Source organism: Apium graveolens, chromosome 9 (genome assembly GCF_009905375.1).
Source record: "Apium graveolens cultivar Ventura chromosome 9, ASM990537v1, whole genome shotgun sequence".
Lineage (NCBI taxonomy): Eukaryota > Viridiplantae > Streptophyta > Magnoliopsida > Apiales > Apiaceae > Apium > Apium graveolens.
In genome coordinates this window covers 8,336,757-8,363,734 of record NC_133655.1, presented here as the reverse complement: position 1 = coordinate 8,363,734, position 26,978 = coordinate 8,336,757, and the positions used below count along the sequence as shown (strand labels likewise).

The following is a 26,978-nucleotide window of genomic DNA, read 5'->3' as shown; positions in this document are numbered from 1 at the left end:
GTGTGTGACCCTATAGGTTATTATTACGTTAGCAACGAATTTTATATCTAATTTAAAATCGCAAACAATGAGCAGCATCTAGTAATACATCATTGCTACCCAAATAATAATAATTGAACCGGTGATCGATTAAATCTTTTGTGAATAATGTACAATGTAATATAATCCCTTTAACTAAATATTATAGATTAAACTAGAGACATGTAATGTGTCATTCTCATCACAGTTTAATCCAAGTTTCATTGATCAATGAGTAGACTATCATATCATATCAACATTTGAGTGTGGCCATGCATTTCATAGTCTAGCTCACACAAGAGGCCAATAATATCAATCCTAAAATATGAGGGTTAAATCCCATCTAGATCATTCATATTTCTCATACGATTCATAATATACCCAATGTCCACTTTTATCATTACCCGGTCAAGGATAACTTTTAATGGAATCAATGTATATTAATTCTCGTATAGAAATATAATGACTTCAGGTCTAAGGACCATTACATCATTATCACTGTGAGAATTACTTATGACACAACAGACATGTAGAATCTCACATTGGGTCTGTCTAGCACCATGTACATATACATTTGCCTGTGTTTTTTACTTTAGTATCACTATACCTATGATCAATGAGATGTGATCATCAGTCAACAAACATACCAGTCTTAATGCATTATTATTGTCCCTTAATAATAATACTCGACTAGGGACCTTTAGGAATATTGATACTATTCTCATAATCTCATTTCTAAGTCACATACTTAGAGATATAGAATTGCATATCATATTCCAAGGACATTTATTAATCTAACATTTATATCGCAGTAAATTAAGAATTAATAAATTATAAAGAGAATAATCGATAGAACATAAATATTAATAATCATAATGTCTTAAACTAAAAATCATAGTGTTGTCTCCAGGGTACAAACACTAACAATAATATCATTTTACAGGAGCGCTACATTAACATATGCGAAAAGAAAGCCGTTGATCCTAACGCGACCCAAAATCAAAGTTGGATAGAGGCGGTAGGACGTATTCGTGAGAATGTGATTTTTGGACATCCAAGGGTTTGAAACTCTGATATTTATCGTATATTTTTGTTATAGACTTGAAATGTTAATATACTCGAGTTGTTGCAAATGATTTGTTCCTAGTAATAATATATCAATATTATGTATAGAATCTGACACACGTCCCCACATCCTCAAAAAGGAGAAGGAATCTCTGGAAGATCTGCCTTGAGTGGCAGACATGATAAAATGTTCATGCATGTCGTGGATGAGACCTTGACCCAAGCTCGAGCCAATCCGGAGGAGTATAATTTGACACCCAAACATATCCGTCTTTTAGCACGGGATGTGGTGGAAGGAGACTCGTTATTACCTCCGAACCATCTTATTATTAGAGAGACGCGTCAAGCCATTGTTAGGATCATGGTGGAGGTCCTCAACAAAATCTATAAGATGGACGATGTTAGGTCACACACACACTGTAGAGGGGGTGAATACAGTGTATAATAAAATTAAATCAAACTTTTATATCTCAAGTAACAGAAAATAAACTTTATTGAAATAATAAACTCTGTTACAGTATGGAACTGTTACCTCTCAGTGATGAACAAATATCACGAGAGCTGCTAGGGTTACAATGAATAAACTTCTCGAATATGATAACACTTTTAGTGTAAACCCTATGTCTGTGTTTATATACTACACAGTTACAAGATAATCACTAATTGATATGGAATATAATTCTGCTTCCTAAAATATATCAATCAGATATTTTTTCTTCCAAGTATTCTATGTTTCATAGAATTCCCTCTTCATGCATATCTCTTCTTATGTTTATCTCAATCTTCTTTCCTTTAATCAGCTGTTGTCCTTATCTGAACGTCCTTCAGTACTTAAGTTCTGATATCCATCTTCTGATGATTATCTCCTGATAATATAAGTACTGATATCCTTAAGTCCTGACTTCCAGTAAGTACTGATTTATCCTGTTTAAGTAAGATCTGAAAACTAAACATAAATCATTTTAGCCATGACATTATCAAATATATCTAACAATCTCCCCCAACTTATAAATTAGCATAATATACAAGTTTAACAGATATTTGATGATGTCAAAAATATTAAGTACAAATGCATGAGAATTAAACTAGATAACTACAACTTACAGTCCTTAAAGCTTTACCAGTCTTTAACTTCTGATAACAACTTCAGTCTGTATTCATATCAGAATTTAAGTAGTTGTAGATCTTGACTTGGCTTCATCTTCTGATCTCTCTGATATCAGGAGTTGTTCTAAGATAGTTCTTCAACAAACATCTCTCAGCATATCTCAGTTCATCAATCATCCTCCTTTTAGCATCTTTAAGCTCTGCAGTATCTTCACCAATTTGAAAGATTGCAGCCCTGAGATCATTAATTCTAGCTTTTCTTATATCCTGATCCAGTCTGATCAAATATGCCTTATCAGACTCAAGATTGAATTCCACAGCCCTGTAACCCAGAAAGGTAGTTATAACCTTAGCAGTGTTGGGCTTCATTTCAACTATATCACCCTTGTGATCTCTGTACTTTGGAAGATATGTGCTGTCAGACTTAACAGAATAAAGCCTTTTCTGTCTCTGAATCTGATTCTTCAAATAGTTTGCAGCACTTTCACTTATTCTGTCATTCACTTGAAGTAAGAATAATACATGCTCCAGTTCTTCAAAATACTTCAATGGAATGGCATTTTCCCTTATATGATAAACCCTACCATCTGTCATGAAGTACAACAATATATGTTCTTTCAAGTAGGTATGGTAAACTATGTGTACAGATTCCAGTTGATTCAATCTCTCAGGATTTGCTCCAATACCTGGTTCACTCAAGGAAGTTGGATCATTGGTAGTGTTCTGTATTCTTCTTTCATCAGTACTTCCTAATCCAGTTTTATCTCTTGCTTTCTTTCCATTAACTACTCTTGCTTCAAAACCACTTGCAGCAGTCTTCAAAGGTTGAGTCTGTTTGGCTTTGGTGAATCCCGGTAGAAGTGTCTTTTATTTATTTTCTGATATCAAGTTAACTTGAGCTATGTCAGAGGTTACTTGCTTCTTTGGAATATCAGAACTTACTATCTCTTGATTCTGAACAACTTGAGCCATGTTAGAGGTTGTCTTAAAAACTTTTCTTGAAGTCAGAGCAAGATCATCATCTTCATCAGTAATTTCTTCATTCACAGGAGGCACATAAACCTTGATAGGTTCACCAATTTTTTCTTTACCCTTGGACCTTGGATCAATCTGTGGTTGTGATTTAGCCATGGTTGCATCAGAATTTGTCTTTTCTTTTGCCACAATGCCCTTGAGTTTTGGAAGTGTATTTTTACCAGAAGCTTCAGATTTAGATGTGACTTTTTCTGATTTAAGTCTGGCTTCTTCTTCCATTAGATTCTCCAAGTCCATTCCCGGATTTTCCTGAAGAAATAACTGTCTTGACATTTCTTCATCAAGATCTAAAAGTTCATCAGAACTTATCCTTTTACCAGTAGCAGGACTAATTCTTTTTCCAGCATTAGAACTTGTTCTGTTACTTGTGATTTCAGCTTTTCTTGATGAGAAACCTCTACCTTGACTATGACCTCTACCCATTCCAGGGTTTCCATGGTCATCTTTTTCATCATCCTTCCCCTTCAGTGTCTTATCAGTTTTGCATTTGGACTTAATTACTTTCTCCCCCTTTTTGGCATCAGCGGGTAATAGAAGAGAGACAAGCAATTCCACTGAGGCTTGGATTTCATTAAGTTGAGATTGCTGAGAAGATTGATTTTTCAGAATATCATCAATCTAAGCTTGTTGTTTCTCTTGAGTCTTCTCAATATAAGCAACTCTGTCAAAGGTAGGTTGGAAGAATTTTTTTTTATCAAGCTTCTGAACTTGTTCTTGCTTCATTAATTCTTCCTGAATCTTATGTATCTCTGCATGAGTAGTTGAATGGAGACCTAGTAGATGTTTAGTACTCAATGCAGTGACTCGAAACTGTATTTTGAAATCATCAGTAATTAACATCTCATCAGCTTTTGTCAAGTGCTCAGCCAGATGTTGTGCAGATGGAGCACAGGTAACTGAGTTCCATTCCTTAGTCCACTCCTGTCCTGCAGGAGTTTCACTCCAAGGCACTGGTGCTTCTCTAGTAACAAACTTCTTAACTAATTCAAATTTAAGAACAGTTTGTTGAGGGGCATGTCCTGAAGGACCTGCTGCATCAGTATCTGCTTTTGGAGCAGCATCACCAGTATCTCCAGCATTTACAGCATCAGAACTTACAGAATCAGCATCTTCTGACAAAATAACAGTATGAGAAGCAATGGTGGCTTCAGCATCATCTTTTAAGTGCTGATCTGGTTCCAAGTTCTGATCAACAGCCATATCCTGATGCTCACCTATAGTCTGATCATCAGCATCTAGATGCAGAGAAGGTGTAGTAGATAGTTCTGAAGTTTGAGCAGCATCAATAACAGGTGTTGTTGATGGATTAGTTGTTGTTGGAGCTTCTAAGTAAAGTATTTCAGGCACAACCAGGTTCTGAATATCAATTTCAGCACTTGTGCCTGGATCAACAAGAGATACAGACTTTTGAACAGGAGACACAGATGGTGTGTTGGCCTTTTCAGTAGCAGCTTCCTGAGTTGGAGTTGATGGAGAAGCAGTGGCGTTGGCAGATTCTGGTTCTTGTGAGATCAGAGATTCATGATCTCCTTCCTTAGCTGCTTCTTCCTCATCATCTGAAACTGGTCTTTTAGCTCTCTATTTCTTGTATCTCTTTGAAGATGGGGATTCCTTGGGAGTTTCACTAGAAGTCATTTTTCTAAGCCTTTTGAGAAGCCTTTTGTTTGTTTGGTTCTATACTTGTGTGTGTTTCCCCTAACATATTATATATTACTTAATTTATCGCGAGTATAGTACACCTATTTTGCTTTAACCGGTTAAGCTCATTATAGTGACCCACGATTATGTTGTTTAGCTCTAATTTTGATATAGCTCGATAGGCTCATTATATACTGACTAATGGAATATATTTTCTTCAACTTGATTTTAATTTTTTGCTTTAGCCGGACTTATGATATACATTAATTTGCCATCTAGGCTCATTGTACATGCAAATAGAAACTATATTGATTTTAAAGGTTCATATACCTACAGATACTAAATTGGTTTTAATAAAGTAGTCTAAAGGTAGGATGAACACTTATAATTTTTATTTCATTTTAGCATGATAGGCTCATTTTACAGATCAACAATTTATCCGAGGATATAATATTTTTTAGCACAGCTTTCTTTAAATAGTATGTTTCAATAATTATATATAAATATATATATTTATATTCATGATATTTTTAGAAAATGAAGTATTTTAATTATAAAATATTTAATAGATATTGTGTTTTAGCTAAAAGGATTCGGTTAGTTATTTGTAATTATAATGTTATCAATTTACTTTATTAAATAGAATTGTTTGTGTTATTTTTAGAAAAAAGGTGGTTTTGTTGGGGGAAATATAAAAGGAAGAGTGTTTTACCTTGTAAAGATTATTTATTGGTTACTAATAAATTACAATAATATAATTTTATTACACTAAGTAGAAGTTCCCCTGATTTTTCTACAAAAGGTGTTTACGAAAGATAGAAAAAGATAACATGTTATGATTAAAAAAAAGTAATTACGTGTGATATTTTTAGATAGTACATGGAATCTTTTCATAAAAATTACTTTTATAGAAGTATATAATTAAGTAAGGGTAATTTGGTTTGTTATTAGTAAATTACAATAATACAGTAAAACCTCCGTAAATTAATACTCGATTAATTAATAATCTCTCTAAATTAATAATTTTGTCCGGTCCCGACTTGGGCCAGTTCAAAAAATGATCAATTTCGATAAGATAATAAGATAATAATTTTTTTGAAAACCCTGTATAAAAATATGGTCCCAATAAAACTATAAATTAATAATTCCCTTATATTCATAAAAATATAGCTATTACATCTTTGTAAAATATGATTCAATTGTAGTTTGTTTTTTCATATAATTTAAATCAACACGAAGCTCATCCCTAATCTTCTTATTGCATCCAAAAGCTCGGGTGTGGTGCTTTCATGTTGCATCAAAAAGTTATTAAGCATTTTTGATGCCTTGAGTGCTTCTTTACGTGTAACCGGCTCCAACGGTGTTGTATCGTCTTCAAGATCATCTTCAACACTATTTTCAAGGATGGTGTTTGCAATCTCTTCTATACTCTGGACCTCGGAACATGATTCATTTTCACCCGGATAATCTAAGAAGTTATTAACATCCATTTTATTACGATAACTTTTAGATGAAACTTATTCTCGAGCCACAACTGGAGATCTTTTTGAGTGCATGATGAATTTTCTCTTTTATATTCACATAATGCTTTTCTTGCTTCATCCGTCATTGTTGATTTTGTGACACCTTTTAGATGAGAAGCCATTGTTTTGTTTGTATAATTTTTCCCCCAATCTAGTATATACAATATATATAATATATTTTATGACTACACATACATTGAATACTTTCTATGTAAAATACAATGAATTAAATTAATTCATGTACTTTGAATTTTCCTAATATACATTGAATATTTTCTATGTAAAATACAATGAATTTAACTTATACACTACATGGACTTTGAATCTAATATATTGTACATTACATTGACTTTCTAAATTCATATACATTGAATTAATTGAATTAAGTATAAAATATAAATTGTACAATTCATTTTATTTAAATTTATGTGAATAAAAATTTAATCAAAAGTTAATTTTGTTTGCTACCGAAAATTCTCTATAAATTAATAATTATTAATTTATCGATTAATTAATACCTCTATAAATTAATAGAATTCTCTGGTCCCAACTATATTAATTTATAGAGGTTTTACTGTATTATCTTATTCTGTTAAATAGAAATTCCCATGATATTTATATAAAATACAGTGTTTTAGTTGAGAAAATAAAAATAATTGTGTTTTGATTGAATAAGCTAATTACCGATGATATGCACGGTATGCAAATCGTTTCATGAAATTACTTTTATAAAAATATATAATTGAGGGTAACTACGCAAAATTAACAACTACCAAAAAATCGATACAGTATCAAACTTTCAGTGTTTTGTTTACACCATATTTTTTTAATATTAAATAATTTAATTTTTTTAATATTATTTTAACTTGATTAAATATTATATTATTTTAGCCCGGATGAATCATATATATTACTTTGTTTTAAGATGATGTCGACCAACAATTTATATTGGGGTTTAACTTTGTAATAGTTCGATCAATTGTATTTATTATTTTATTTTATCTCGAGATCCATTATATTGTTGTGACCAAAATTCATTAAATATATTTAGCTTACTTTGAATTTTTATTTTATCATGAATCAATAATAAATTTTGTTTTAACAAGGATGAATAATGTATATTATATTCCTTTATCGTGAGATCATCATACTAATAAATTAAATATATTTTAATTTTTAGTTTTATTTAAGTCTGGTACAATAGTATATAATTTTATTTTTCCCTGACGAATAATATATTTTTTTTGTCCGAGACATGTACACGATATAACAAATTATCTCTATTTGGTAATGTGTTTTAGTTAAAAAAGGTAATTGATTTATATGTCAATTAAAATTAAAATAGTTTTAAAATAATTGTACCTAAAAATAACCAAGTAAAGGGAATTTAGTAAAAATAAAAATTTAGCAAAAATAACATGAATCGTACCAATATCTCCGGCTATGTACATGTATTTTAATATTTGTTTCTTTGTTATATATGCATATTTTATAATTAAAATAATTTATAGCAAATGTTATTAGTAAAATTGATTGAATAATAAATGAGCTCATGTTTAAATCAAACTGCCATAAGCATATAGGTTAAGATATAAAAATTTTGTTTTAGGCTGATATCATTATAATTTATATCTGAGTTTAATTTTGTAATAGCCTGAACAATTGTATTTATTATTTTATTTTATCCCGAGATCCATTATATTGTTGTGACCAAATCCCATTAATCAAATTTAGCTTGCTTTGAATTTTATTTTATCCCGACTCAATAATAAGTTTTATTTTAACATGGATGAATTATGTATATTATTTTCCTTTATCGTGAGATCATCATACTAATAAGCGAATTATATTTTAATTTTTAGTTTTATTTTAGTCTGTTTCAATAATATATAATTTTATTTTGCCCTGGCAAATAATATATATTATTTTTTGTCTGAGACATGTACACGATGTAACTAATTATCTCTATTTTGGTAATGTGCTAGAGTTAAAAGAGTTAATAGATTTATATACCAATTAAGAATAAAATAGGTTTAAAATAAAAGTACCTAAAAATAACCAAGTAAAAGTAATTTAGTAAAAATAACAATTTAGTAAATATAACAGAAATTGTACCAATATCCCATGTACGGGTATTTTAATATTTGTTTCTTTGTTATACGTACATATTTTACAATTACAATAAATTTATAACAAATATTATTATTAAAATTGATTGGAAAATAAATGAGCTCATGTTTAAATCAAACTGTCATACACATATAAATTAAAATATAAAATTGAGAAAGGCTAGAATTTAGAGAGCTGATTAGATATTACTTGTATTAAGAATAATCGTAAGTTATTATAAGTTTTAAAATATTAGTATTATTTAAACGCTGAAGTGTTTTATTTACAATAATGTACAAAAAAAAAATCTTTTTTAATAGTCATTTTAATAACCTTTATTAAGCGAAACCCTTTTTTAAATGGTACGATTAATTTTGGTTTCACCAAAAATTGGTATCACCAACTTTTGGTTTCACTTCATTCATGTATATCTTATAATTCTACTCTTGTATGTCTTTTATAATTTTACTTTTGTATATCTTTTAATTCTACAAAACTTTTGATTACACCATTTATTGGTGTTATATTTATACATGTGTTATACTTCTACATGTATTATGTATTATGATTCTATTAAATTTGGTTTTATTTTTGTTATCTTATACTTCTACATGTCGTATTATTATGTTAAATTTAGTTTTATTTTTGTTTCTTTATACTTCTACCTATTAAATTTGGTTTTATTTTTATGTCACTTTTTGGCTTTAAGTTTTGTGTTCTTTATTCCCTTTTATATTGCTAATTCAATATGTTATACGTGTTTGGTTTCATCAACTTTTGATTTATCTTTTTTGAATTTCATTATAACTCTAAATGTATAGTTTTTATTTCTTTTTTACTTCTATATGACTTCTAATATTATATGTATTATTTAACTTGTTTTTTAATTACAATTTTTATATTGATTTCAACTTAGTAATCATATTTCCCATATGACTCAATAGTATATTTTAATGAAATAATAAAAAATTTGAAATTGTATAATAATTATAATCTTTTTTATTGTAATCATATTGAATATCGTACTCAATAGTTTGTGTTGGATTTTTTGAGCAAAAATTAAAAATTTTGACATGGCAATAATAATAAGTCAAGTCGTTCCTTAGTGTTTGATAGTCGTGTCTATAGAACTGGTAACATGCTTTTGTCGTCGTTGATTAGTCAAGTCATTCGTGAAATGTTAAATGTCCACCAACTCAAACGTCAAATAATTGTCGAAGTTTTAAAGACGTTCTGTCCAGTGATGATATACTCAGAAATCACTATATCAATTTACATTCCAGAACTTATACTATGAATTTAAGCATGGTTTGCATCATTATCTCTTTGCTATTCTTCAGTATATTTCATTTTGCAGCAGCTTTAAATTTTAGCTTTACCAGTTTCAATGCTAACGATGCTGCTGAATTTAATTCTGAGGGAGATGTCTTTTTTTCCAGCGGGGCCATCCAACTCGCCGAAAAGATAAATGGATCATCAGTTGTTACAAGCATAGGACGGGTTACTTATAAAAAACCTTTGTATCTATGGGACAAGGCCTCAAGAAACCTTACTGACTTCACTACCCATTTTACATTTGTGATTGATTCGCAAAATAAAACAAATTATGGGGACGGGATCACGTTTTTTCTAGTTGCAAATGGCAGCGGGATCCAGGGAGGAGGTGGAGCATTTGGACTTGCTAATGGTGATGATTATATAAACAGCACCGCCAATGAATTTGTTGCTGTTGAGTTTGACATTTTCCACAACGATAATTGGGACCCGATTTTTGTGGATGATGTTGTCGAGCATGTTGGTGTAGATATCAACTCTGTGATATCAAATGCTAGTGTGCCTTGGTTTAATGGCAGATCTAGTATTATGAATGGGTGGACAAATGAAGCGTGCATAAGTTATGCTTCTAGTTCGAAAAATCTTAGTGTTGCCTTCCGTTCAAGTTCAGATGGCACTGGTAATGCCGCAAATCAAACTCTCGACTTTGTAGTTGATTTAAGAGAATATTTGCCAGAATGGGTCAATTTTGGCTTCTCAGCTGCAACAGGATCGGTAATATCGCTCAATCATATCAATTCATGGGTATTCAATTCGAATCTGGAGTTTGATGAAGCAAGTCCAGTGGATCCGGTAGCAGTGCCTCCAAGTCATTCTAATCCAAATGCAGAGGGTCCAAGTCAAACTAATCCGAGGACAAATGTTCCAACAACCTCTAAATCAAACAATACAAAGATGGGTCTAGTGGTTGGATTGGCGGTAGGGGGGTTTGTTCTTGTTTGCATTTTGGCCATATACCTTATCTTCAAGAAAAAAAAGATAGACGAGATTGAAGATCCTATTCTTATTAGGGATGATTTCATGGATGGTGAATTTGAGAAAGGAATTGGACCTAAAAAGTTTTCGTATAATGCTCTTGCTAAAGCAACAAGTAACTTTGCGCCAACTGAAAAACTTGGAGAAGGAGGCTTCGGGGAAGTTTACAAAGGCTTCTTGACAGAAATGAATGTTTATGTGGCTGTCAAGAGAGTATCCAGAGATTCTAGTCAAGGAATAAAAGAGTATGCATCGGAAGTGAGGATCATTAGTCGTTTGAGACATAAAAATTTGGTGCAGCTTATAGGTTGGTGCCATAAACAAAATAATCTTTTACTTGTTTATGAGTACATGCAAAATGGTAGCCTGGATTCTCATCTTTTCAAGGGGAAGAGCTTGTTGTCATGGAATGCAAGGTATAAAATCGCTCATGGCCTGGCGTCAGTATTGCTTTATCTACATGAAGAATGGGAGCAATGTGTAGTGCATAGAGATATTAAATCAAGCAATGTCATGTTAGATTTAAATTTCAACACTAAGCTAGGTGATTTCGGATTAGCCAGATTTGTCGATCATGATAAGGGCTCACAAACAACTATTGTGGCCGGGACACGAGGCTACATGGCCCCCGAATGTTTTGTCACAGGACAAGCTAGCAGGGAGTCGGATGTTTTCAGCTTCGGAGTTGTAGCATTGGAAATAGCATGTGGTCGAAAACCTATTGATGTTAAGCTTGACGAAAGTCGGAAAGAGTTAGTAAAGTGGGTTTGGGACCTTTATGGAACGGAACAAATTCTTGAAGCAGCTGACCCAAAACTCTCTGGGGATTACGATGAGCATGAAATGAAACGATTGATGATTGTCGGGCTTTGGTGTGCACATCCAGATAGGACCAGTAGGCCTTCCATTAGGCAAGTTATTCATTTTCTTAATGATCTTGATGCTTCATTGCCTGCTCTCCCAGCAAAGATGCCTGTGGCAACGTATTTCACACCCTCAGATCAGTCTTCTACGTCTTTAGAAAACAGTTTGGCCACTACCCAGAGGAAGCCAAACTTATTCCTCAGGCGTGTAGTAACAATACTGATTCAGTGATTCTTCTAGTTCTGCATTTGCATCTGCAGCACTTCTAAATAATACTACATAAGTGTGATATATAAACATGTAAATCTTAATATTTATTTTCAATCTATTATGTTCTATTATACTAGATTTGTTTTCTGCATATTTATTAAGTCTATCAAATAATAAGAAGGTAGTAACCGAAGTTAAATCCTGAACCGTCATTATTATTTGTTGGGTGTTATATTTAATCTTAACATGTCTTAACTTGTTTTATCTAATTAGTTTGTTAAGTCGTTAGGAGTGAAAATGGAATGGACCTTCTGAGTAGGGATTGAATAAAATCAAAAGAGTTTTACTAGGAGTAGTTAACTAGATAGATAAGTAGTAGTAGTTAAGCAGATCCTATTTTATAGGTTCTATTTTAGTTCTATTCTCTATTTATTCTCTTGTACGCTGTTTTGGTTTAATAAGAAGTACTGTGGTTTACTTCCTCACTGTGTTATATACATAAGAGTGTGCGTGTGTATTATGTTCAGATACTATACTTGGTATCAGAGCTTTAATAGGTTCGAATGGAGGGGAGAGCATGACTAAAGAGGGTTCGTTTGGTCCGAGTTATCCGTTGTTGACAAAAACAAATTACACGGCATGGGCTCTGAAAATGAGGGTCTTCATGCAAGCTCGCAGGGTGTGGGATGCAGTCGAGCCTAAGAATCCTGAGGTTGCTGTAGATGACAAACTGGACAAACGTGCAATTGTTGTGATTTACCAGGGGGTTCCAGAGGATGTGATGTTATCAATCTCAGAGAAACACGCGTCGAAAGATGCTTGGAAGGCTGTCAAAACCATGTTCTTGGGAGCAGATAAGGTTAAAGCGGCCAGAGCACAGACCCTTAAGAGTGAATTCGAAGCTTTGTATATGAAAGAAGATGAGCAACTGGATGAGTTTTATTTGAAACTAAACAGTTTGTTCACCAACATTCGAGTTTTGGGAGAGAAAGTAGATGAGGCCTATGTGGTCAAGAAATTGCTCAGAGCGGTTCCTTCCAAGTTTCTGCAAATTGCATCGACTATCGAACAATTTGGGAATTTGGAAGAGATGTTGATAGAAGAGGTTGTTAGTTCTCTGAAGGCCCATGAGAAGAGGTTACCGGGAACAACGGAGAAAGGCAAGGGACAATTGCTACTGACAGAGGAAGAGTGGAAAAGAAAAGAAAGCAGCGAGGGGCAGCTGTTATTAACTCGAGAGGAATGGTTAAAGAAGAGTAACATAGAGGGGACTCGAGGTGGAGGAAATACTCGTGGGGTACGGTATAGAAGTAGAGTGAGATGTTTTAATTGTCAAGGACATGGACATTTTACTGCGGATCGCCGTAGACCAAGGCAGGAAAGAGACATGTCAAGGGAGGCGAACCTTTCGAGAATTCAAGAGGATGAGTCGGCCCTGTTGATTGCTGAGGTTGGACAAACGGAGAAGTTGGTCATGTTCTTGAAGGAAGAGGTAGTGGTACCAAAATTACGGACAAATAACGAAGATCAAAAGGAATCACAAGTATGGTACCTAGATAACGGTGCTAGTAACCATATGACCGGGCAACGTGGAAAGTTCAAAACGTTGGATGAATGTGTGTCTGGAAAAGTTAAGTCCGGTGATGGGTCAACCGTGAGTATCAAGGGAAAGGGGACAATTGCGTTTCAGTGTAAAAATGGAGAAGAGAGAACACTCGAGGATGTATACTACATTCCGAATTTATGTAACAACATCATAAGTTTGGGTCAATTATCTGAAGCCGGGAATAGAGTAGTTCTTGACGGAGAATATTTGTGGGTTCACGAAGATGGTGGCAGGTTGTTGATGAAAGTAAAGAGGACTTAAAATCGGTTGTACAAAATCAGTCTCGAAGAAAGTAAAGCTTCATGTCTACTCACGAAGGTGGAAGAAGACACTTGATTGTGGCATGCTCGACTCGGGCATGTAAATTTTCAAGCCTTGAAATTGATGTCATGAGAGAAAATGGCATATGGAATTCCAACCATGGCTCAACCATTAAAAAAATGTGAAGGCTGTTTGATGACGAAGCATTCCAGAAAGCCCTTCCCACGCCAGACTAGCTCTGTGTCAAGGAGACCACTTGAATTAGTACATGCTGATATTTGTGGACCAATCTCGCCAATGATGCCTGGAGGTAATCGTTATTTCCTATTGTTTGTTGATGATTTTAGTAAGAAAATGTGGGCTTATATGTTGAAAGAGAAAAGCAATGCATTTGAAATGTTCAAGAAGTTTAAGGCATTAGTCGAAAATGGGGCTGAGAAAACTATAAAAATCTTGAGGACCGATCGGGGAGGTGAGTTTTGTTCCAAGGAATTTACACTATACTGTGAAAAGATGGGTATCTTAAGGCACTACACAACGCCATATACTCCGCAGTAAAATGGGGTGGTTGAACGAAGGAATAGGATGGTTGCTGCCATGACGAGGAGTTTCTTGAAGGGGGCAAACCTACCAGCATTTTTATGGGGAGAGGCGGTACGTCACTCGATCTATGTTCTGAATCGATTGCCTACACGGAATCTGGATGGGAGAACTCCATATGAAGCGTGGTGTGGGAATAAACCAGACTTGACGCACTTGAGAGTGTTTGGATGTACTGCGTTTATGAAGGTTCAATCAGTACATGTGAGAAAACTGGATGATAGGAGTAAGTCAGTGGTGTACATTGACAAGGAACCAGGAACTAAAGGGTGTCGTTTGTACGACCCAAAGACAGGGGCTATACATGTTAGCAGGGATGTGGTGTGCCAAGAGGGTATGTTTTGGCCATGGAAACGAGAAGAGGATGGTGAAGTGACATTTCCTTGGAACTATATTGAAATAAACGAGTCTGCAGAGACAGAAGAAAGTGTCGAGACAGAACAAGAACCCATGACCCCTCTGCAGTCACCATCTTCACAGTCACGATCTGTGCAGTCATCGTCACAACAGACTATGCCTGTCACCATAGCTGAATCAAGTGCAGAAACCACTGGTGGGTCATCATCATCATCAACCAGTAGTGAACCTGAGATGTACAGGTTGTTAAGTGATGTTTATAATGATACATAATTGATGAGTTAATGTTACTAAAGGTTGAAGAACCAACTTCATATCGTGAAGCTGCAGAATTAGAAGAATGGGGAGATGCAATAAAGTCAGAGTTTGAAACAATAGAGAAGAACGGGACATGGGCACTTACCAATTGGTCTGAAATGGGTGTTTAAATTAAAAAGGGACCCGGAAGGAAATGTGGTGAAACACAAGGCCCGGCTCGTCGCTAAAGGGTATGTTCAAAGAAAGGGTATAGACTATGATGAAGTTTTCGCCCCGGTTGCTCGACTAGATACAGTTTGATTGTTGTTAGCATTGTCAGCAAAAGAAGGCTGGGATGTCCATCACCTTGATGTTAAATCAGTGTTCTTAAATGGGGAACTAACTGAAGAAGTTTATGTTGTTCAACCCGAGGGGTTCGTGAAGAAAGGATAAGAACAGATGATGTATAGACTGATAAAGGCTTTGTATGGGCTACGTCAAGCTCCTAGAGCCTGGAATGCAAGGCTGGACAAATATTTTAAAGAGATGGGCTTTAATAAATGCTTGCATGAACAGGCTGTGTATACGAAGTGTGGAACTAAAAGTGTACTTGTGGTAGGAGTGTATGTCGATGATTTACTGGTGGTTGGTTCAGATAAACAAGAGATTGAGGTTTTCAAGCAGGGAATGAATGAGCAATTTGAGATGAGCGATCTGGGGTTGCTGTCTTTCTATCCGGGCATTGAAGTCAACCAAAGGGGAGTGTGTACAACATTGAAACAATCAGCGTATGCTAAGAAATTGTTGGAAAAATCAGGAATGATGAGCTGAAACTCGTCGAAGTTTCCCATGGAATATAAATTACAGTTGGATCAAGATGAAGAGGGAAGTTTGGTATATGCTACTCAGTACAGACGTATAGTTGAAAGTCTGCGTTATTTGACACACACCCGCCAAGATATTTCTTACACCGTGGGAGTAGTAAGTAGGTTTATGGGGAGTCCTATGATCAAGCATCAACAGGCTGTTAAGCATATTCTGAGGTATATAAGAGGAACGATTGACTATGGGCTGGTGTATGAAAAGAAGCAGATTAGTCGAACTTTACACGAGTTTTCGGACAGTGATTTGGCTGTGATGTTATTGACAGAAGAAGCACGGGAGGGATGTGTTTTTATCTAAATAGGAGCTTAATTTCATGAAACTCACGGAAACAAAAGGTTGTTGCTCTGTCCTCGTGTGAGGCGGAATATATGGCAGCCACAACAGCAGCCTGCCAGAGCATATGGCTTCGGGGGTTATTGGGAGAGATCTTGAGACAGCAAGTTGGTCCAGTTATACTCCATATAGACAATAGGTCTGCTATTGAGTTGATGAAGAATCCAGTACTACATGGTAGGAGCAAGCATATTGATGTTCGATTTCACTTCATTCGTGAATGCATTGAACGAGGAGAGTTGATTGTCAAGCATGTGGCTACTCAAGAGCAAAGAGCGGATATTTTAACTAAGGCACTGGGAAGAGTCGAGTTTGAAGAGATGAGGAAGGCAATAGGAGTTAAAGACCTTACTGCAGGAAGCTGAAGTAGATTCTGGAACCATGTTAAGATTAGGGGGGAATGTGTTGGGTGTTATATTTAATCTTAACATGTCTTAACTTGTTTTATCTAATTAGTTTGTTAAGTCATTAGGAGTGAAAATGGAATGGATCTTCTGAGTAGGGATTGAATAAAATCAGAAGAGGTTTAGTAGGAGTAGTTAACTAGATAAACAGTAGTAGTTAAGCAGATCCTATTTTATAGGTTCCATTTCTGTTCTGTTCTCTATTTATTCTCTTGTACGCTGTTTTGGTTTAATAAGAAGTATCGTAGTTTACTTCCTCACTGTGTTATACACATAAGAGTGTGCATGTGTATTGTGTTCAGATACTATATTATTTTATATTTAGGAATTGGTTTAGTTTCATGCTTATATTTGTTACATAAACCATCGTACTCACCGTTATTTCAATATAAAATAGAACAGTCTGCATGGTGCACTATAACAAAATAGGATGTGAGTTGATTATTTTATTATTAAAACATCTTGCTGATCGAATAAAAAAAAAAGAGGGACGTATCATATATTCATGCATGCGACAAACTTCACAAAATAATGATAAAGCAATCTTTTAGAATTCAATTTTAATAATGAAGGATTATCTAGCTACATTTTGTGCAGGTTATCAATTCTTCCTAGGAGAACTGTTCTTCAAGATATGACCATACCATTTTGGTCTAGAACCATGTTCCCTAGCGTCAGGTATAAAATAATTTTTTAAACATTTGATATTATATCATATATATAATTAGTGTAATGAAGATAATAAGGTATGATTATATGATTTGATCGTTATGATTAACAATATCATTTTATATGTCTATGTGATTTAGTAGTTATGATTAAAAATGTCATTTCACAAGCAGTGTTAAAATCATATTAGAAAACTCCCCAACCCTTATAAGACATACAATGTGAAAAAATAATTTTTACAATAAACTCTAATTATTTTTAATACAATTGTAATAGGTAAGTAGTGATAATAAAAAATGATTAATTTAAGTTAAAATATTATAATATATTAATATAATTATGTCCTATATATAATTTGAGTATATATAAGTAGAGTAAAGGAGTTCCCATGGCATTTGAATATATACTACTTTACAATTTTTACAAGAAAATTTATATATATTATAATATAGTGAAAGCGACTAGAATAGAATATATAACATTTGAAGATTTTAAATTTAGAAAAATATGAAATTACATGAAAATCTATACTATAATAAAATAATCGTAGTGGGGTATATTTTGCCTCAACGGAATCCCCTTATTTTGGTAATTAAAAATTAAAATAAATAGTGTTATACGCATGCTAAACTACTAAATTGCTAAGATATAACCTTTTTATCGCGCTAAACTACGACCAATACTTATCATACTAAACTACGATCACAACTATTTCCTAATTTTTTTATTATTTATATTATAAATCTATAATTACTATATACTTGTATAAATATATTAAAATTAATATATGATTGGATGAATGAAATTTAAAAATTTATTTAAATAAAATGGAACATGTGCATTGCACGAGATTTAATGTAGTAAACTATAAAAGGACTTCAACAGTTAAGAAGATATTTTGTTTAGAACCCTCTACATGGACATTATTCATATGGACATTATTTTAATATTTTAATTATACATATATAATTTTGATAAATATTTATACAAATACATTTAAAATATGTCATATTATTAGAGTAAATATAATTCTTAAGATCTAACTTATAAATTGAGAAATTTGAGATGAAAAATTAAGAAAGTTTATTATTTAATCATTTAAAAGAGTATATATATGTATAAAAGGATATAATTTTTTTAATTTTTTTTAAATTTATATATTTTTAAATTTTCTATTTTTCTAATTTTTTTTCAAAAAATTACCATGGAGGCCAATTTTTGACCGATTAACCTGAGTTTTGACCGATTTTCGTAAAAAAATGATGTTTGACCTGATTTTCGCGTGATGAGTTCAATTTCCTACCGAACGGTAATTAATTACCGATTAATCTCAATTTATTTCCGACTTTTAGAACATTGATTGTAGTGAATATAATGATAGTATTTATATTAAATACTACAGTCTAGAGCATGAATATTATATTGTTTGATATATTTAATTCTAGAGCAAGTTCGTGGTTATGTTAATTCAAAGTAAGCAGCCTATCTAGCCCATTTGCCCATTTGTCTCTCGTTATGCAGATTTACATTTATCTCTTGCAAAGCCCGGTACAAATATATTCTAAGTACGAATTGAGGGATGTAGTTTCTACTTCGGTGTGTATGTTTAAGAAAAGTGATTAAGGAAATTCTTCAAAAATAAATGATAAATAGAAAACTGATATTAATCAATTACACTAAACTGATAAAAAGAAATTTGTGTGCTTTTATCATTTCATATACTTAAAGTAAATTAAATTAAAAGTTAGATTGAAAATGAAAAAATAATAGCAGAAAATCAGTAATATATAGAACAAATTTAATCAAAAATATCTCATTTAGAGTGTAAAGGGGTGTACTACTTTGAATTTGTCTATGATTTGTTGGTAGTGTGATTTCACAAACACGCTTATATGTGATAATTGTTGGGTTTCGAGCACATAAACGTAACGGAAACAGTAATTAAAGTATGAAAAATCAGAATTTCGAAACCCGCCGCACGGTCCATGCGAAAAGTAGATATTTAATTCGTAAATCATATTATTTACCTTAAGAAACTTTACAAATTGGTTGACTAATGGAGATCCAAAGCTTGGTCAATCACCACGCATCCCGCTCTCGCGATCTACGTTCTATCGGTATCCACACGAATGCTTGAACTCAAGGATTGAATGTGTACTAGCACAAACTCGTTTTTTCTTGCTCTCTCCATCTTCTCCCTTGGTGGCTAGGATTTTAGTAAAAGTCTTGCTTGCAATATCAGCCACACAAGCGATATTATATAGAGAGTAGAAAAACGAATTATAACTCATAACTAATTAGGAGTTATTATTAATTCGAAATTCCTATTTGTATTATAATCAAGTCTCACTTAATTATTTAACAAATAAATTTCATAATTAATATTAGTAAATTCGAAAATCAATATTTATCTAATTAATTAAGTCATACTTAATTAATATTATAAATAATTCGAATTACTTTAATATAATTTAAATCCAATTTAAATTAAATAATCCTTCAAACATTCTTAGTGTGTGACCCTATAGGTTATTATTACGTTAGCAACGAATTTTATATCTAATTTAAAATCGCAAACAATGAGCAGCATCTAGTAATACATCATTGCTACCCAAATAATAATAATTGAACCGGTGATCGATTAAATCTTTTGTGAATAATGTACAATGTAATATAATCCCTTTAACTAAATATTATAGATTAAACTAGAGACATGTAATGTGTCATTCTCATCACAGTTTAATCCAAGTTTCATTGATCAATGAGTAGACTATCATATCATATCAACATTTGAGTGTGGCCATGCATTTCATAGTCTAGCTCACACAAGAGGCCAATAATATCAATCCTAAAATATGAGGGTTAAATCCCATCTAGATCATTCATATTTCTCATACGATTCATAATATACCCAATGTCCACTTTTATCATTACCCGGTCAAGGATAACTTTTAATGGAATCAATGTATATTAATTCTCGTATAGAAATATAATGACTTCAGGTCTAAGGACCATTACATCATTATCACTGTGAGAATTACTTATGACACAACAGACATGTAGAATCTCACATTGGGTCTGTCTAGCACCATGTACATATACATTTGCCTGTGTTTTTTACTTTAGTATCACTATACCTATGATCAATGAGATGTGATCATCAGTCAACAAACATACCAGTCTTAATGCATTATTATTGTCCCTTAATAATAATACTCGACTAGGGACCTTTAGGAATATTGATACTATTCTCATAATCTCATTTCTAAGTCACATACTTAGAGATATAGAATTGCATATCATATTCCAAGGACATTTATTAATCTAACATTTATATCGCAGTAAATTAAGAATTAATAAATTATAAAGAGAATAATCGATAGAACATAAATATTAATAATCATAATGTCTTAAACTAAAAATCATAGTGTTGTCTCCAGGGTACAAACACTAACAATAATATCATTTTACAGGAGCGCTACATTAACATATGCGAAAAGAAAGCCGTTGATCCTAACGCGACCCAAAATCAAAGTTGGATAGAGGCGGTAGGACGTATTCGTGAGAATGTGATTTTTGGACATCCAAGGGTTTGAAACTCTGATATTTATCGTATATTTTTGTTATAGACTTGAAATGTTAATATACTCGAGTTGTTGCAAATGATTTGTTCCTAGTAATAATATATCAATATTATTTATAGAATCTGACACACGTCCCCACATCCTCAAAAAGGAGAAGGAATCTCTGGAAGATCTGCCTTGAGTGGCAGACATGATAAAATGTTCATGCATGTCGTGGATGAGACCTTGACCCAAGCTCGAGCCAATCCGGAGGAGTATAATTTGACACCCAAACATATCCGTCTTTTAGCACGGGATGTGGTGGAAGGAGACTCGTTATTACCTCCGAACCATCTTATTATTAGAGAGACGCGTCAAGCCATTGTTAGGATCATGGTGGAGGTCCTCAACAAAATCTATAAGATGGACGATGTTAGGTCACACACACACTGTAGAGGGGGTGAATACAGTGTATAATAAAATTAAATCAAACTTTTATATCTCAAGTAACAGAAAATAAACTTTATTGAAATAATAAACTCTGTTACAGTATGGAACTGTTACCTCTCAGTGATGAACAAATATCACGAGAGCTGCTAGGGTTACAATGAATAAACTTCTCGAATATGATAACACTTTTAGTGTAAACCCTATGTCTGTGTTTATATACTACACAGTTACAAGATAATCACTAATTGATATGGAATATAATTCTGCTTCCTAAAATATATCAATCAGATATTTTTTCTTCCAAGTATTCTATGTTTCATAGAATTCCCTCTTCATGCATATCTCTTCTTATGTTTATCTCAATCTTCTTTCCTTTAATCAGCTGTTGTCCTTATCTGAACGTCCTTCAGTACTTAAGTTCTGATATCCATCTTCTGATGATTATCTCCTGATAATATAAGTACTGATATCCTTAAGTCCTGACTTCCAGTAAGTACTGATTTATCCTGTTTAAGTAAGATCTGAAAACTAAACATAAATCATTTTAGCCATGACATTATCAAATATATCTAACAATCTCCCCCAACTTATAAATTAGCATAATATACAAGTTTAACAGATATTTGATGATGTCAAAAATATTAAGTACAAATGCATGAGAATTAAACTAGATAACTACAACTTACAGTCCTTAAAGCTTTACCAGTCTTTAACTTCTGATAACAACTTCAGTCTGTATTCATATCAGAATTTAAGTAGTTGTAGATCTTGACTTGGCTTCATCTTCTGATCTCTCTGATATCAGGAGTTGTTCTAAGATAGTTCTTCAACAAACATCTCTCAGCATATCTCAGTTCATCAATCATCCTCCTTTTAGCATCTTTAAGCTCTGCAGTATCTTCACCAATTTGAAAGATTGCAGCCCTGAGATCATTAATTCTAGCTTTTCTTATATCCTGATCCAGTCTGATCAAATATGCCTTATCAGACTCAAGATTGAATTCCACAGCCCTGTAACCCAGAAAGGTAGTTATAACCTTAGCAGTGTTGGGCTTCATTTCAACTATATCACCCTTGTGATCTCTGTACTTTGGAAGATATGTGCTGTCAGACTTAACAGAATAAAGCCTTTTCTGTCTCTGAATCTGATTCTTCAAATAGTTTGCAGCACTTTCACTTATTCTGTCATTCACTTGAAGTAAGAATAATACATGCTCCAGTTCTTCAAAATACTTCAATGGAATGGCATTTTCCCTTATATGATAAACCCTACCATCTGTCATGAAGTACAACAATATATGTTCTTTCAAGTAGGTATGGTAAACTATGTGTACAGATTCCAGTTGATTCAATCTCTCAGGATTTGCTCCAATACCTGGTTCACTCAAGGAAGTTGGATCATTGGTAGTGTTCTGTATTCTTCTTTCATCAGTACTTCCTAATCCAGTTTTATCTCTTGCTTTCTTTCCATTAACTACTCTTGCTTCAAAACCACTTGCAGCAGTCTTCAAAGGTTGAGTCTGTTTGGCTTTGGTGAATCCCGGTAGAAGTGTCTTTTATTTATTTTCTGATATCAAGTTAACTTGAGCTATGTCAGAGGTTACTTGCTTCTTTGGAATATCAGAACTTACTATCTCTTGATTCTGAACAACTTGAGCCATGTTAGAGGTTGTCTTAAAAACTTTTCTTGAAGTCAGAGCAAGATCATCATCTTCATCAGTAATTTCTTCATTCACAGGAGGCACATAAACCTTGATAGGTTCACCAATTTTTTCTTTACCCTTGGACCTTGGATCAATCTGTGGTTGTGATTTAGCCATGGTTGCATCAGAATTTGTCTTTTCTTTTGCCACAATGCCCTTGAGTTTTGGAAGTGTATTTTTACCAGAAGCTTCAGATTTAGATGTGACTTTTTCTGATTTAAGTCTGGCTTCTTCTTCCATTAGATTCTCCAAGTCCATTCCCGGATTTTCCTGAAGAAATAACTGTCTTGACATTTCTTCATCAAGATCTAAAAGTTCATCAGAACTTATCCTTTTACCAGTAGCAGGACTAATTCTTTTTCCAGCATTAGAACTTGTTCTGTTACTTGTGATTTCAGCTTTTCTTGATGAGAAACCTCTACCTTGACTATGACCTCTACCCATTCCAGGGTTTCCATGGTCATCTTTTTCATCATCCTTCCCCTTCAGTGTCTTATCAGTTTTGCATTTGGACTTAATTACTTTCTCCCCCTTTTTGGCATCAGCGGGTAATAGAAGAGAGACAAGCAATTCCACTGAGGCTTGGATTTCATTAAGTTGAGATTGCTGAGAAGATTGATTTTTCAGAATATCATCAATCTGAGCTTGTTGTTTCTCTTGAGTCTTCTCAATATAAGCAACTCTGTCAAAGGTAGGTTGGAAGAATTTTTTTTTATCAAGCTTCTGAACTTGTTCTTGCTTCATTAATTCTTCCTGAATCTTATGTATCTCTGCATGAGTAGTTGAATGGAGACCTAGTAGATGTTTAGTACTCAATGCAGTGACTCGAAACTGTATTTTGAAATCATCAGTAATTAACATCTCATCAGCTTTTGTCAAGTGCTCAGCCAGATGTTGTGCAGATGGAGCACAGGTAACTGAGTTCCATTCCTTAGTCCACTCCTGTCCTGCAGGAGTTTCACTCCAAGGCACTGGTGCTTCTCTGGTAACAAACTTCTTAACTAATTCAAATTTAAGAACAGTTTGTTGAGGGGCATGTCCTGAAGGACCTGCTGCATCAGTATCTGCTTTTGGAGCAGCATCACCAGTATCTCCAGCATTTACAGCATCAGAACTTACAGAATCAGCATCTTCTGACAAAATAACAGTATGAGAAGCAATTGTGGCTTCAGCATCATCTTTTAAGTGCTGATCTGGTTCCAAGTTCTGATCAACAGCCATATCCTGATGCTCACCTATAGTCTGATCATCAGCATCTAGATGCAGAGAAGGTGTAGTAGATAGTTCTGAAGTTTGAGCAGCATCAGTAACAGGTGTTGTTGATGGATTAGTTGTTGTTGGAGCTTCTAAGTAAAGTATTTCAGGCACAACCAGGTTCTGAATATCAATTTCAGCACTTGTGCCTGGATCAACAAGAGATACAGACTTTTGAACAGGAGACACAGATGGTGTGTTGGCCTTTTCAGTAGCAGCTTCCTGAGTTGGAGTTGATGGAGAAGCAGTGGCGTTGGCAGATTCTGGTTCTTGTGAGATCAGAGATTCATGATCTCCTTCCTTAGCTGCTTCTTCCTCATCATCTGAAACTGGTCTTTTAGCTCTCTATTTCTTGTATCTCTTTGAAGATGGGGATTCCTTGGGAGTTTCACTAGAAGTCATTTTTCTAAGCCTTTTGAGAAGCTTAGATCCCCCAATTCCAGAATCCTTCTGAGAATGAACTTTCTCAGCTACTTTGACAACAGGTTCTGATGTAGAAACCTGTTCCTCACTGTCAGATTCATCTCTCAAAACAATCCTCCTTCTCTTCTGAGGTGTTTGAGGAACAGTCTTTGTCCTCTTAGGCTTTGAAGATGAAGGCTTCACAGTAGGTGCTGAGGATGAGGGTTGAGCTGTCTATGAAGTGGAGAGATATGATTTGAGATATGTTCTGAGGGTAGGTTGAGTAGTATGAGTGGTATGTTCTGATAGTTGCTGTGGTGTTTGGGAGGTGGTGGTTGGTTGGATATCAGAATAAAAAGATCTATAGGTGTCAGGATCAGCATTTACCAAGATCTGTTTTACAGACTGAGGAATCTGTAAAGGTCTGACCACTATTTTCTTAAGATCAGCATTTACCAAATCATTAAAGGCTCGTTTTGCAATTTTGAAAGGTGGAGTTAAGTCAATGGTAGGTTTGGGTTCATCAGCACAACAAAAATTATATATAAGCTGACAAAATCTAGCAAAGTAGACAACATTCCTATCTTCTGTCATCCTATCCCCAATAAAACCTATCACTGCATTTGCAAAATCGAAATGAGTTTGGTTAATGATAGCATACCCGATGTGCTGACTCATTATAGGGATTGCATCAAAATTAGAACACTTATTCCCGAAAGCTTTAGTGATGCAGTCAAAGAAGAAGCTCCATTCCTTTCTGATATGAGCCCGTTTCAACTGCCCAAGCTTTGCCAAACTCTGCTCGTACCCCAAACTAGCCATTAATTCTTTAAGAGCTGATTCCTTCGGGGTTGAAAAAGTACATCCTTCTGGTAAATGTAGAGCCTTTCGAATTATACCAGGAGTTACCACATGTGTAGAATCATCCACTTCAAAAACAATACTGGGAGTACCATGTGTACCACCATTATCAAAGTGCCCAGTCCGCCAAAACGTCGGAACTTGTTGGCCGGAAAAGACTGAAGGCTGGGTCAATGCATACCCAATTTCACTGTGTGCAAGAAGATCTTGCACAAAATGCAACTCAGGCGGAGCTTCAGCATGATCAAGAATTGCAGCATAGTTATTTGGAACAAATTTAGCTCCATCAATGATCAAATCCTTAGGTGCCATGAGAAAAATCGAGATTAAGAGTGCCTGTTAGGTGTTTGATAAAATGTCTGTATGAAAAACCAACGTCAAGAGATGAAAGAGAGTAAAAGCAAAGAGAGAGATAAAGTTGAAAAAGTAAATAAAAGATTGTATAATCTTCTCTCTCTCTTACTTATACTTGGTAAAAAAAATATAACCGTAGGACACCTGTCAGACATGCAGCGATAATGAATATTTAATGGGCACGGGAAAATAGTAATCATTACTTACCCACTTGCAGTTTTTCAAGGAAAAACCGTTCCACTTACCCAGTAATTCCATTAATCGAGGTAAATCAGTTTTAATTCAAAATTTAAATTGTTCCCAGATATTCAATTATTTTTCACTACAACTCCAATATTCTGAGAAAAATTGAAGAATGAGAATGACCAAAATAAATCAAGTAAATAAGTACTGAAATTGTAAGATCAGAACTTAATTTAAATGAAAATTGAAATGGTCATCAGAATATGGATATATCAGGATTTATCAGTGCATTTAAATTACAAATATCTCAGAGACAAAAACTTGCAAAAAGTAGAAATTCCATTAATATATCAAGAGAATACATTCATGAAATTTAAATTACATCAGAGCTTTACAAGATTGTCCTAAGCTTATAACCTAACATCAACAGCCTTAGTCCTAGCTCAAGAAGCAGGGCAAGGCTGACGATGAAGAAAAACAGGAAGAAGAAAATAAGTTATTTCTTCTTCCTACTCTCGACAAACAGAATAGCGAGTCTAATGATTCGCTCTTGTTGGCGGAGAGCTTCCCGCCTTTCCTCCTCCAATCGCTCCAGATGGCGATGGTAGTCCATATTGAAGAACAGGAGGTGGGTGAGTACATCCTGGGGAACTGAGTCCCATATCTCATCAGGAATGGCAGTGACGTGCCATTCCTGCTGCCAGGCTTCACAGCTCAGCTCCATGTTGAATGTTTCATAGTTCAAAAACATATTGTAATTGACCATGGTGTTTTTGATATAAGGAAAATGAAGGTGAGTTTGTGATAAAAGAATTGATGTATAGGCTGATGTGAAGTGGTTGTTTATATAGGAAAAAGAATGCCAAGAGACGCAAGGAATTTTAATGCTGACAGGTAGAATTAATTCTACCTCGTCTCCCTAGACTTGGAAAGAGAAAAACAGTCATTGGAAAGGTAAAACATGGTTTATTGCGCAC

At 34.0% G+C, this 26,978-nt stretch overlaps 2 protein-coding genes across 2 annotated transcripts; both read left to right on the top strand.

The window, feature by feature from the left end:
* The first annotated feature begins 9,682 nt into the window (after positions 1 to 9,682).
* LOC141684973 (L-type lectin-domain containing receptor kinase IX.1-like) lies at positions 9,683 to 11,900 on the top strand. The gene has a single exon (XM_074490103.1). The coding sequence runs from the start codon at positions 9,789 to 9,791 to the stop codon at positions 11,898 to 11,900; it is 2,112 nt and encodes a 703-aa protein (XP_074346204.1). The 5' UTR covers positions 9,683 to 9,788.
* Positions 11,901 to 14,331: 2,431 nt separating this feature from the next.
* On the top strand, positions 14,332 to 15,131 carry LOC141684971 (uncharacterized). The gene is made up of 2 exons (XM_074490102.1): positions 14,332 to 14,958; positions 15,000 to 15,131. The coding sequence occupies exons 1-2, from the start codon at positions 14,332 to 14,334 to the stop codon at positions 15,129 to 15,131; spliced, it is 759 nt and encodes a 252-aa protein (XP_074346203.1).
* Positions 15,132 to 26,978: the final 11,847 nt, after the last annotated feature.